The sequence below is a fragment of the Danio rerio genome, chromosome 15, assembly GCF_049306965.1.
Source record: "Danio rerio strain Tuebingen ecotype United States chromosome 15, GRCz12tu, whole genome shotgun sequence".
NCBI classification, from domain to species: domain Eukaryota; kingdom Metazoa; phylum Chordata; class Actinopteri; order Cypriniformes; family Danionidae; genus Danio; species Danio rerio.
The window spans coordinates 24,778,139-24,792,998 of NC_133190.1; the positions used below are offsets into that span (position 1 = coordinate 24,778,139).

Consider the following 14,860-nt stretch of genomic DNA (forward strand, 5'->3'; position numbering starts at 1 on the left):
TATTTCGGGGTTTTTCTTTTAATCAACACTGTTGGTGTATTTTGTCACATAAATATGTTCTAACACATAATTTTGTCAAGTGTGACAAGTCAGATCTGCCATGCAACGGCTATAACTACAAAACAACCATCTGACACATCCCAGTGCCTTTACTGAGGAGACCAGCACACACATGCACAAATGCCCACACACAAAGGGGCCCTGAAAATAATCACTGTGGAGAGAACCTTATAAAGCCAGCAAAGCACACACACACATGATCGCACATAGGGCTGTTGTTCAGGCTGGGGTCCTGAGAGCGGGGTTCAGAGCCGCCACTGTCCCGTCTGCATTCTCAGAGACGTGCCCTGAGTGGACAAATCATGCTGATTGTGTGGGAGAGAAACCCAGCGCTGCTCTCAAGATGAAGGCAGAGCGGGAGGCATCATGCAAAGAGACAGCCATTCCTTCACTCTTTCTTCTCCTGTGGCTTTTCATCTTTTCCTTGGCAGGTAAGACAACATCATGACTTTTTCGTCTGTGCATGTTGAGGGAAAACTTTCCAAAGGAGAAGACAAGAAAAAGTGTGCGCTGTTGTCAGTTTTACTTTTCAACGTGTTTTGTTTGTGGGTGGCCGATTGACACATATCACAAATAGAGCGATCAGTCAAGTTTAATTAGGACATCCAATGAAAGTTGTTTTTGAATGCTTTCGTTTTTTTTAGAAACATTGTGGGAGAGGTAGGACTGCAAGAGTAAGGAAGTTTAAAGACAAGTGGAATGATCTTTATATTACATAAATTCTTTCTTGTTTGTAGTTCAAAGTATAGCACTGTGCTAGTCGTGGAAAGTGCAAGGACTGATCAAATGTGGGCGCATTGCTTTGGATATAATTGCCAATGTGTTTTTAGATACATTTAAAAGAAGTTAATTTAATTGTAAAAGTTTTTTTTTAATTTTCAGAATTTTCTGAGTTTATATCATGCAATACTGAGCTGTTTCAGACAAATTGAATTATATGTTAATCTTTCATTTCTGAATTCAAGCTTTTTTTCAGAATTATAGCTTAAAATGTGAGACAAAGTTACAATTTTGAGGAAAGAATGTATAGATTGCAATTGCAGCAAAGGAACTTGCAATTATTTACTTTTTTGCACCAATTTTAAAGAAAAAAGCAAAAAATTTCTTGCGTTTTGGCAGTTCATTTATTTTGGGGGCCTAAAAACAAACTTTGAAAATGGGTTTCAAAATGTTTTTTTTTTTTTTATGATACACTTAAAAAAATCTGGGTTGTTGTAATCCAACATTGGGTCAAATGTGGACAAACCCAACCACAGGTTGCAATTAAAATTTAATTGAAAAAAAAATTAACCCAATATTAAATCTGCCCATATTTGACTGAACGGTAAGTTATGACTAGGCCCACATGGAATCTGCACACGGAGAAATCCGCAGATTTTTAGCCAATCATTGAATCTATTCATTTACTTGTGCAAATTCTCTGCAGAAATAGCAAAAAATGTCTGCAGATTTTGTCTGGCCCTAATCATGACCACTTAGCATTTACAGTAGTGTACCATGTCTAAGTGAACTACTTTGAGACATATTCTTGTCATGTGGATGGATATTATGTCTTGACAACCAAAACAAAAAAGCGAGAATACAAGACCACTGCAGCGTCCCAATTCGTATACTTATGTTAAGCCCTAAAGGTATGTACTTTTTTGTGAAGAAAAGGTATATATTTTTGAAAGTGTAACAAAAGAGTATGCAAAAGTATATGGGACATGCTACATCTTCATTAACAGATCGTTTTGTTGCTTAATTATGAGCCCTGTCAGTCATCTACACATCATCCACATTTCTTTCATATTGAATTTCCTACCTCATTGGAGAACCAGAAGCAGGTTAATCTTCCGTTAACGATTATTTCATGCAGAGAAATCTCCTCAGGTGTTTGGATAATTACGCATTCAGACGGTAATGTTCATATACGTCTTTATATAAGTTTAGTATTGGTGCCTGCAGATGAAAAATAACACAATCTTGATTTAAATAATTTCCAATGGGCTAGATATTAATTAACAGTCATACAAACATCAAGAAGCCTCTTGAGGGTTGGTCTCACGCATCCACCATGTTTGTAGTTTATTACACTTTTCACCCACATTTGTAGCTCTTATCAAATTTAAGTCCAACGCACAATTTATTGTGGGCAATATCAGCAAATAGAGTATGGACACTTCTACACTTCAAATTTTCCCATCCGGGAACCTTTGGCATACTCTTTTCAACATACCATAAATTGGGACATACTAATTCCATTTTCAAATACTATTTAGGATGGATAGTGTGCGAATTGGGACGCAGCACAAATGTACACAGACTCATAGTGATTCTTTACTAAGTGACACCGCCAACTACTGGCCTGGCATGTAGAATACAATATTTTAATCATTTCCACAGATCCATTTGAGTTATGACCTAAACAATAAAAACTTTTCATAAAAGAAAACCTTTTTTGGCATGAGCTTCATCACATTTTCCTAAAATCAGGTAGCAATGTGCCAAGGAAGAGTGCAAATGCAGGAACATGTCGTAACTAAAGCCCAGTCTTTCTCGAAGGCCTTTGATTAGCAGAATCACTGGGCCTCACTGTCTGCATCCCCCATCCACAAAAGAGCATGTCTCTGGCACCGCAACCTCTGATTGGAGGAAAACGAGTCTACAATCCACAGCTTTGTTAGCTCATCCTGGCAAACCCTCAGCACTGAGAACTGTTGCCACAGCGATTGAGCTATGCCATGCTGACTCGCACTGCCCTGGCAAAGACAGCAAGGACATGTTGGCTCACTCAGAACCAATAAGCACAAAGCTGTTTACCAGCAGGTAGCTTGCTGCAGAACTTAAGCTATGTATATACAGTTAAAGTCAGAATTATTAGGCCCCTTTGAATATATATTTTTTAAATATTTCCCAAATGATGTCTAACAGAGCAAAGAAATTTTCACAGTATGTCTGATCAAATGTTTTCTTATTTGTTTTATTTTGGCTAGAATAAAAGCATTTTTATTTTATTTTGTAAAAACATTTTAAGGTCAAAATTATTAGCCCCTTTAAGCTGTTTTTTTTCAATAGTCTACAGAACAAACCATCGTTATACAATAACTTGCCTAATTACCCTAACCTGCCTGGTTAACCTAATTAACCTAGTTAAGCCTTTAAATGTGACTGTAAGCTGTATAGAAGTGTCTTGCAAAATATCTAGTCAAATATTTTTTACTATCATCATGGCAAAGAGAAAATAAATCAGTTATTAGAGATGAGTTATTAAAACTATAATGTTTAGAAATTAGTTTTAAAAAATCTTCTCTCTCTGTTAAACAGAAATTGGGAAAAGATTAAACAAGGGGCTAATAATTCTAACTTCAACTCTATGTAAGCAGTTCCAACAGTAAAACCTGACTAAAAAATAAGATGTTTTATTTTTTTGTTTTATTATTATTTGTTGTTAATGTAAGAATTATTGTGATACTTTTTTAGGTAGTATTTTATATTCAATCAAACAAAAATTTTGCTTGTATGTTCAATTTGCTTAAAATAGTTTTTAAAAATTTAATGACTTTAAGGAATTATGTGGAACACAAGTATTTAAGGTGACAACAGAGGTGAGTGTCCAAACGCAAGATTTTTTACAGATTAGTCAAACTCTTTCTAAAGTTACAGACAAACAAGACTCAGCACTGTGTGTGTGTTAGGTTTGAATATAGTCCATGAGTCCATGTGATGAGTCTTCATGATCTACAGCTGTGTGCAAGTAATCAGGGCTGATCCGGAACTGGTGTGTGAGTGAGGTGCCTGGTGGGGAATATAGTGCAGTTTAGTGGCAGAATTGTAGTCCCGGTGCATGTCTTTCAACGATCTGCAAGGCCTAGATTGCTGGTGATTGTGACAACAGTGTAGTTCTTAATTATAGTAAAATTAGTAAAGTAATAGAATAGGAGTACAATTTTATTGAATGTCTAAATAGTTTCTTTAAATTAGTATTTATTATAGGACAGTTTTTAAATAGTAAATTTAACATCTTACTGTTTTATTACAACACGTTTGTGTATTTTAAGATTGTTACCATCAATGTTTAAATACATTAGTATTTAACACTAATTTAAAGAGATCGTTCACCAAAAATACATAATTGCTGTCAGTCTACTCTCTCTAAGACAACGGAGAACTAGAAAAAAAAAATCACAGAGGAACATTAAAGAAAAACTTTTAGCTGAAACATAGTTTTTTGTCATTCATGAGTAAGTACGTTTATATGTACATGAATACTCAGAATTTAATACGATTAAGAGAAAACTCTGATCAAGAGTCTACCGCGTTAACAGATTTTTGATTGCCTTAATGCGAGTAAAGTCATATTGGAAATAAACCCTAATCGAAGTAAGACAGGTGGAGTTTTCCTATTTTAGTGACATATTTGAAGTGCAGACAGACATGTAAACACCTAGAGCAAACTATAACCCCCATGTAGGACTTTTCGCTGCATTTTGCGACAGGATAGTCCACACACACACTCATACATACATATGTTTGAGTTTTAAAAAAAAAAACATACAGGCAAAACTAATTAAAACCAGTGGCCTCTAATGAAATAGCTAGCATACTGAGGTCTTATCAAGTAAAATTGAGTTTTTTCAAAAAAAGATTGAGTTTCACGGTAATATGTCATTTAGTAATTTTCCTATTCATACTAGATGTAGGTGGAGTAAACATCAGCAGCCCGTCTCCTGTAGTGCGAGGAACACTAGGAGGCTCGGCTCTTCTCTCGGTGACCTACACCAGCACCAGTTTAGACCATCCTGTCATTAAATGGCAGCTGAAGAGGGACAAACCCGTCACTGTGGTCCAGTCTATTGGAACTGACATCATTGGGAACTTGAGACCTGAATACCGTGGCCGAATCCTCCTGTATGAGAACGGCTCCCTGCTCCTGCATAACCTGCGGCTGTCTGATGAGGGCTCCTATGAAGTGGAGATCTCCATCACTGATGACACCTTCACTGGGGAGAGGCACGTCAACCTCACTGTGGATAGTAAGACACATATATTTTCATTTTATCCTCCTCATAAGATAACATTTGACTGCTATTATTATAAAATATAAAGTATATACAGTATAATACTTTATTTGCGATTAAAGGTATAGTTCATCCAAATATGAAAATTCATCCATCATTTACTCACACATCCATCACTTATACCACTTTGAGTTTGTTACTGTTGAACACAAAAGAAGATATTTTAACTTATGTTGGAAACCTGTTAACATTCACAGTAAGAAAAATAAATACTGTGCAAGTCAATGATTACAGGTGTCCAACATTTTTCAAAATATCTTCCTTCGTGTTTAAAACAACAACAACAAAAAAAGCTTAAACAGGTTTGAACCAAGTAAAGAATAAGTAAATAATGATTGATGATTTTCATTTTTGGGTGAACTATCCCTTTAAAGCAAACTGTTTTTCCTTGGACAGGACTTTCTTTATATATCACAGGAAAATAGGCAATCGTACATTGAAGAAAAAATTAAATTACCATCCAGTTGCATTTTCATATTGCTTTACTTGCGGTTAGTAAAGGCAGGATCCAGGTAATCTGGTTATTTTCTGTAGTTATAAATTACCATGGGTAAGTATATTTTAAAAAACACTGTAGCTTGCTGCAATGTATCACATCTCATGTTGTCACAGTGTTTCAACCACAGAAGGACATCAGTGAAAGTGTACTGTAATCATAAATTAAGAATGCAAAGGAAGAGTTTACTATGGTTAATTTAACACACTTGTGACTCTTACACACGTTGAATCAAATACTCCATTAAATGGCTTCATACTATGCAAAATCATTGTGCAAATAGGAGTAATACATTGTAAATTCATAGTATTGAAAAAACTGTACAACCACTAAGTTTCTGAAGTGTGCATCTGACATACAGTATTAACTTTATTAATCCATGAAGCTAAGGGGGATTTGCAAATTCTGTACAGCAAGCAACGCAAATAACAATGGTAGATTGCATCACGACAGTGTCACATTTCTGCCTTCATATCTGTCCCAGCAAGGATTAACGTTTATCCTTTCTCTCATTTTCCTTTTCTCATTATTTCATTAATGTGATTATTTGAATCAGTATTTAATCTTTGAAATGATTTTGGCTAATGAATAAAGTTAAAACATAGCCTAATTTAGGAAGGATTAGTGTCTTTGTCCCTATCTTTGTCTGTTAAAACTCTATCCGTCTCAGCAGTCCAAATTTTATTCACACCATTTTTATGATGACAGACACAGACACAACCTCTTTATGAGTGAGTCGACTTCAACTCACTAAATTCAATTAATTAAAACAAGTCATTCAAAAGGGCAGATTCATTTACAAAATATAGCTGCAAGCAGCAATGTAGGGGCCAAGCACTTCAAAGACAGAAAGAGCAAAGCGATCCAGAGCCAGAATGAGCAAAACAGTCCAGAGCCAGAATGAGCAAAGCAGTCCAGAGCCAGAATGAGCAAAGCAGTCCTGAGGCCAAAAGCGGTGGAAAAGCGGGGGGTAAGGTGCGCGCAAACTGAAAAGTGGGGAGCGGGTATGAAGATTGTTGCGAGTTGGGTTCCGTGCATATGGGGAATGTACCAAAAAGTTGATGAGCCGGGGGGGCACCACGTGAAGCCCACCTGGATTCGCCCAACTGGGGCCCACCTGGGTTGGAAAAAAGAATTTTGATAATAGCTCATTCTGTTAAAAGTTATAACAATAAACATGAGTGAAACAAGTGGCCAACAAATGGCCATTCAAGTCCAGGGAACGATCAAACAGAAACGAAATTTTAAAAATTATAATAGTAAGTATGCCAACGATGGCGTCTGATGGTGTCTGTGCACAAAACTTCCAAACTTCATTCCCATATTCATACTACTTAGAATGTACTTTTTAATGGTCAGTAAGTTTAAATTATTATGTATTGTCCTCACAGACAGTATGAGAATTCAGATGCATTAACTGTTTTCATGAATGAGTAAACAAGTCAATCATTAAAATGAGTAGTTAAAAAAGCAGATTTCTTCTGTAAAAAACATTATGTTGTTCAGAATTCAATTTAATTTATGTTTATTTGTATAGCGCTTTTACAATGTAGATTGTGTCAAAGCAGCTTAAAGAGCCCATATTATATATGAAAAAGGGTCATATTTCGGTTATATGAATCTCCAACAATATACTGATATGCATGCAAGGTCAAAAAACACTTTCATGGTCTTATAATATGCAAACACTGAAGAGCAAATTCATCAATGCGCAGCTCCACAAGTCCCAACTAAGTAGGCCAGTGGCAACAGTGGCGAGGAAAAAACTTCACCAATTGATGAAGTGAAGGAAAAAAAAACCTAGAGAGAAACCAGGCTCAGTTGAGCACGACCATTTCTCATCAGGCCAAACTTCTTGTGTAGAGCTGCAGTCTAGGTGCCAGAAGCTGGAGAACGCTGGATGTCCATCAGGCTGGCCCACAAGTTCAATGCAGAGACTCGTCTGTCACTGTAGTCTTTCAGGAATCAGTCTCATGCTCTCCGCTCCTCCATGACCACCACAGCATCAGTTCAGGATAGTCCAGGATTATGGATCCCTTGGCATAAATTCTTCACAGGTCTTGGATCGCATCAATGGCGCTGCATAATGGGGCCTTGGGATGAGTATTCGCAGGTGGAAATAGAGAATAAAGGAAATAAATAGCGAAGCTGCTGTTCATAGTTTATTTAAATGAGATGTAAAAATGAAGTGCTATAAATGAAAATAGTAGCTATATAAACAAACATAAAAGCAAACATGTAAATCAAACATGTAAGAATTGCACAATGGTTTACTGTGTTGTTTGGAACTATTAAATTAGTTGAATAAAGCAAAAAGCTTATTGAGATCAACCAGTGTGCTGATGTTCAGAAAAATGGCACTCTTTTTGATATGTTACTGCAAAACTGTTACATTTTGGTATATTGCTATATATTCCTATATTCCATATTGCTCCATGTTCTGCTTCATTTCTGACCTTGGTGAGTGTGATTTGATGCTTTTTTGTTATGAGGCCCTAATTACGTGAAGCATACCAAAAAACTGCTACTGACTTTCTTTGTCTATGTCATGCTGTTTTTTCAGTTCCAGTGTCCAGACCATTTATACACATGGTGGCCTCGTCTGTCCTGGAGCTGACCGAGTTCTTCATACTCAACTGCACTCATGAAAGCGGCACCAAACCCACCTATAGCTGGCTGAAGGGTGGCAAATCTCTAACCAATGACTCTCGTCTGCTGTTGTCACATGACCAGAAGGTGCTGACCATCTCGCGTGTAATGATGTCAGATGATGATGTATACAGCTGTAGGGTGGAGAACCCCATCAGCAGCATGAAGAGCATGCCGGTCAAACTCACTGTCTACAGTAGGTGATGAAACTCCACCTTTACACATGAACTACGATTCTGAAGATGAAAAAACAATAATTAAAAAAAAAAAACATAAAAAGATGACAAGATGAAAAGTGTTTTGCAATTATTATGTAAGGATTTGTGAGGGGAAAGAGGGAATGTTAGCAATTTAGTTACATGTAAATATATCAATGTAAACATTGTGCACTTAACAAAAAAAATTATGTGGAACAAGAGTTTAGAGGTTTGAAGAGATCCACAGAGTAAATTCTTCTGTTATTTAATCACCTTAAAGTGCTTCTAAATATAAAGGAAAGATCGTAGACAGCAATAAAATCTGCAATAAAAACAACAGATGTCAAACTCAGAAGTTTTGTTATTATCAACTGAAAGTAAAAATGTTACAAGCAATTTTAGTATACTGTAAAAAAACATTTTCAAAGTTGAACATAGTTGTGTAGATATCCCAAAATAAAACAAAAAGTGCTCAGGGGTAGCTTAAATAATGTGCCGGTGCTCTTTGGGTAAGAGATTAATCAGATTAAACAGCAAAAATCAGTCCAAGGCACTCGAAAGATATTAAAAAGCCTTTATTCACATGGCTAATCCTTAAAAAAACTACCTGTCAGGATACCTGTTCTTTGCCAAAACGCGTAAGTTTTTTTTAAGGATTTGTCATGTGAATAAAGGCTTTTAAATATTTTTTTCCACATGTTTCGAGTGCCTTATGACTGATTTTTTTTTTTTTTTTTTTACAAATTTAAGAAATTTATTTTTGGCCTTTTTTAGATAGGACAGTAATCAGACAGAAAGCGAAGTGTGAGAGATGGGTAGGGGTGGGAAATCTCCTCAAGCCGCAATTCGAACTCAGGACGCCCTGAAATGCTACTGCTTCATTTGTCGGCATGCTAACCGCTAGGCTATTGCTTCAAATTGCTTAAATTCAGTGTGCAACTTGTTTTTTTTTTTTGTAATTCCTTTGGAAATTGAGCTTTAAAATGTAAAAATTGACAAATAAATGAATCAAACATGAAAAATATAATTTAGAATATAAAAAAATATAAATTATAATTTTAAAAGGTTGAAATAATAAGATTGTGCTAATTATATTTTGCTTTTTTGTGTCTTAAACATACAATCAAGACTTTTAATTTAATTTTGTTTAAGTTCATTTAAATTTATGCTAATTAATAAATAATTTTCATGGTTAATCTAAATAATTTAAAAAACTTTATTTAATGTATATTATTGGTTAGTTAATATATTTATTTAATTTCAATTAAAACAATTAAATAATAAAAAGAAGTGATACAAAAACACTAAAATAAATAAGAAAACTAAAAAAAGTCATTTTTAAATGTAAGTAAATACCAGTTAATAGTAAAAAAGTAACACTTTCTGTAGTAGACAGTAATTAACACTAGGGCTGCATGATATTGGAAAAATGTAACATTGCAATATATATATATATATATAGCAATATGAATACAAGCTTACCATTTGACTTAATATCGCTATCTGGAAAAGAATTATAATTTTAGAACGAGTGCAATGACTCTAAAGTGGGAATGCATCTCCATAAAATCTAAGAAACAATCTATAACAATTTTGGGGTCTCCCAACACGTTTTATTGTTGTATGTGCTACTTGCAGTGTGTTTCTCTATTTGCATCTGTTGTGAGTATTTTCATGCTTGTGTTTAGTCAGAGATGACAACCTATAAAGTTTTTGGTGTCCCTGACACATTTTTGTTAGGGTTTATGCCAGTGTTTCCCAAACTTTTCAGTCTGCGACCCCCAAAATATCAATGCCAGTGATTCGTGACCGCCAATATCCTCTGAGGTGGTTATACACACCAGTCGTCTCTTCTTTATTTAATTTTGGAGAACGTCACTCTAAGGACTTCCTCCATATTCAGTCATGGCCTTTTTTAATGTATGTGAGTCGTAAAGGTGTCGGAAAGTTTAACCTCATGCCATAAAACCAATCTGTTGCATGTGACTTTAATATAAAGTATTCACCCTTGGGAGTCGCAAACCAATGAAAAAAAATGAAAGGCTGATGGCTTTTTATTTGTATTTTATTTTTTTCTAAATGTAACTATTAATTTTTATATTCTATAGGTTATGGATAAAATATAGTAATTATAATAGTTTAATAAAATGAATTAGATTTTTGATTATTTGGGAACCACTGTTCTGTGCTATTTGCAGTGCATTTCTGTATTTGCATGTGTTGTGAGTATCTTCATGCATAACAATCTATAAATACAATTAAGAAAAAGATACAATTGAAATAAAGTGTATCATTTTATCATTTTAAACATTTCCCCAAGTGTTCAAGTTCAGAAATGGAATGATAAAAATAAAAATAATTCAATGAAATGAATCATAGTTAAGGTCACAAATGGTACAGTTTCTTATACCTGGATGCTTTTAAAATCATTATAGAATCACAAGCATCAAAAACACATGCAAATGATGAATTATAATACTAACTCAACACTGCAAATTCTGCGATGTGACTATTGTTATTGATCATGTTGGGATATTGATGCTGAAATGATATATTGTGCAGCCCTAATGAAAAAAACTCCCAGAAAAATAACACAGAACTACTAAGTACAAGTTCAGAACAACATAAGGGTGAGTAAACAACGACAAAAGTTAACTTAAAAGAATTCTATCCAGCTGTGAATGTTTATGAAAAGAACTGATGAAGGTGCAGATTGTTTCTGATCCTCTCATCCACTTCTCCACTCATTTCTGAGCCCAGCAGGATCCTGCATTCCCCTGCACAGTCTACCCTTTAAACCCCCAAAACCTCCCCATTCATTCCTGCACTTGGTATTCCTGGCAACCTGTGCAATCAATCTTCCAGTTGAGTTCTCCTTAATTTGGCCCTAAAGAGCGGTTTAGTCCTTCAGAGCACTGTTTGTGTTTTTGGAGAGGAAAGAAATACTATGTCACCCTGTATTCTCCTTTTAATTTGTGCAGGACGGAGTTCTCTCTATATCATCCTCTCGACAGGAGGCATTTTCTTACTCATCACCCTGGTGACTGTGTGCGCCTGCTGGAAACCCTCCAAAAAGTACCATCCCTATTGTATTTAAGCAGTCTCTTTGATAGCTGTAAAGTAAGACACAATAAATCACAGACACTCGTACTGTTCTTCTGAGGAAAGCCTTTGTGCTTCAAATGTTAGGAGGTTAAAGGTGCAAAGATCGGATGGAAAACAAAGAGCAAAACGACTGATGAGAGAACTTAGCTTTTACATATTTAGGATTGTGTTAGTGGACTAGATTAATATTAGAATATTATATTATTATGAAATATTATATTGTTGCGTTTGATGTGTTGTTAATTAAATTATGTGGTTATTTTATCTTTAGAAAAAGGGAACAGCTTGCCAGACAAAGTGTAGCCGAGCAGAGCAACGGCAGTCATGAGGGTAACGCTTATGTTGAAACTGTCTTTGGTTTACTTTATTTGAACATTTTATGTATAATTGTGTACTGTATTAATACAGTTAATAATAAAAAGAGGCACAAACAATAGTGCCTTGGAATGATATAAAATACAATTACATTTTCGATTGAAATTTAGATTGTTTTAATAATAAAATATCCTCATGTGATTTTATTTTTTTAAATATATAATATAATATATAATATAACATTATATTACCTTTTTTATTTCAGTTTTGTCGTATTTTTCATCACTGATCATAAAGATATATGAAGAGTTTAGATGCAAAACATTTTACATTTTGCTCTGACTCCTGTGTGTGGACTCACACAAAAGTATATTTTACTTTTATAGTGACAAATAGGTTCTTTTTGTTACCTTTAAAATGAAATAACTGAACATAAACAGAGGAGGCTGAGAAAAATGCTCATTTTAGGAAGACATTCAGACAGCATTTAAAGCAGGGGTCACCAACATGGTGCCCTCGGGCACCAGGTAGCCCACGAGGATCACATGTGTTGCCCGCAGGCCTGTTCTAAAAATAGCTCACCATAGCACCACTTACCAGTAAGCTTCTTCATCTAATATAGAGGTAATCATTTTAAAATGTAAATATTTGCAGAGATATATAAAAATAAAGTGTTGATACATTAAATACAGGGTATTTCCTACCCTGTTAAATCATTGTTGATAACTTTTGTGAGAATCATTAGCATGATCAGTGTCTTCACCTGGATGAATATTATTAATTATTACCAAAAACATAAAGTATAATTAAAAGTAAATTGAGCAAATGTGTTATTTGAGAAGTGTTTATCAAACTGGTAGCCCTCCACATTAATCGGTACCCAAGAGATAGCTCTCAGTTTTATAAAGGTTGGTGACCCCTGATTTAAAGGTTCTTGCTTCTGAACTCTTCATAGGATATCTACAATGACCTTATTTTTGTGTTATGCTGCATCCACCCCACTAGGTGTCAGTATAAGCCCAAAGCCACTTTTATATCAATACAAAAATTACTGTACTTTTACATTTTAATTTAGCCAGCTGTTATAACCAATATTAATTTAATGCTTGATTGTTACATATGAATTTTAATTAAATCTTGAAAAATACTTTTTTTACAGTAGTTGATATTGTGCCTGCTAGAAATTACCATAATCGTCGGAATCCAGGTGGATTGTATGTTCTCAATGAAACGGTAAGACTAATCTTTAATTATTATGCTGATGATTATTTTATGACTGTTGTTGTTTAATTTTTTTATTATTATTTTTTAGGATTTCCCTGGGGGAACAGATGAGTCTTCTGGTAATTATATCAACCCTATTGATCCTCTCAGTCCACCTTGTTACCCCAACATGGCTCCTCCTCCTTCCTCACAATCTCCAGATGCTTATATGCATTCAGGAAGAAGATACCCACGCACCCCTGTGCCGTCTCCTCCACCGACCCCTCACGGGACATTCAGTCCACCCCTGTCTTGTCCAATATATCCGGGTAGCTTAACGCGCAAGCCCCACCCACCAAGGCTAAGCTCCTCCCCTTCACACGCTGAAGATCCTCCCACTGATGGAGAAAACACTATGCACCACCACAGCCTTCCCAGATGAGCACGACTGAGGATGGACAAATCATCACCTTAGAATTATAAGGTTCTATCTGACATTTTTGTCAAAATTATTCACATATCAAAGTTATTCCCATATTCTTATTACATGACAACTTATTTACATCATGGGATGTTTTTTATAAGTTGTTTACATTTTAAGACTTTTTATTTTAAAAACAATTGTTACACACATACTGTTCGCTATGGACAGCAAAAATTTTAAAGCTGATGCCGATGCAGATTGAACCTTATAATTCCAAGTGACAAAATGTAAAGGATAGTGTTTGATTATGAGACTTTGCATAGACTTTTCATTAATATTGGCACCCTTGGCAGTCAAAAGATGAATAAAAACTTAACTATTTTTGTGCCAAAAAAGTATATACTCTAACTTAAAATTTTTATCACACCTGTGTGATGAGAAATTTAAAGTGGTAAAGCCATGAAAAAACACGCTGGCCAAACTTAACTATTCAACACAATGGGTGAATTCTGGGTTGCCAGATTAAGAATCTTCAGATTTAAAAAAAGTTATAATATTTTAAGCAAAATATTTTCAGTGCAATCTTTCCATATATTTACCAAGTGTGCCAATATTAGTGGAGGTCCCTCTATGTGGTGCTGTATGTGGTAAATCGCAATTTAAAACAGTCTAAAATCAATTTTAGTGTTTTAAGATTTCCAAAAACTTTAGGTAAATGATTGTTTACAGGACCGAAACATAAAGATCATTAGTTGTTAAGCAAAGAACTAATTTCCCAGACAAGCACATTGATGATTTATTTTGTTTTCTAATTAAATACATTTTTTTACATCATTGTTTAGCTGTGGTTAAGCTTAAACTAAACTGAAATAATGCTATAAATAGAAAAATATTTAATTTGAGGTATAACAAAGCATTATGGGAATCTGTTTGAATCTGCTGTAAATACTTTGTCATTATTAAAATGATTTTATTATTTTTGTCTGTTTCTTATTGAAAAGCGGAAAGTTTTAATTGAAAATTCACTCAAGTAAAATATCTCTTGTTTCTGTTGTACCACAGTTTTACAACAAATACCATGGTTAAACTATGTTGCAAAAAAACTTTGTACGTTTGTGGTTACCATGATTTAACTACAATAGCTCTCTTTTAAAATTATTTTTAATAAATGTAACTTGGTTCTGGGTATGTAAATGGATAGTTCACCCTAAAATTAACATCTGACATAATTTACTATGTTTCACAAAGCAAGATAAACTGAATAACATTAATAAAATATAATTGTTTTGTTTCTACTATGGATGTAAATTGCATGTTTTTACAACATTCTTCAGAATATCTTTATGTGTGT

The 14,860-nt window shown here is 34.6% G+C and overlaps 1 protein-coding gene across 1 annotated transcript; it reads left to right on the top strand.

Annotated features, from left to right (window-relative positions):
- The first annotated feature begins 316 nt into the window (after positions 1-316).
- On the top strand, positions 317-14,487 carry hepacama (hepatic and glial cell adhesion molecule a). The gene is given in 7 exon segments (NM_001020690.1): positions 317-491; positions 4,737-5,075; positions 8,180-8,461; positions 11,444-11,537; positions 11,839-11,897; positions 13,042-13,115; positions 13,195-14,487. Coding segments are annotated over 7 exon segments (1,269 nt in total). The 5' UTR covers positions 317-403; the 3' UTR covers positions 13,528-14,487.
- The last annotated feature ends 373 nt before the right edge of the window (positions 14,488-14,860 follow it).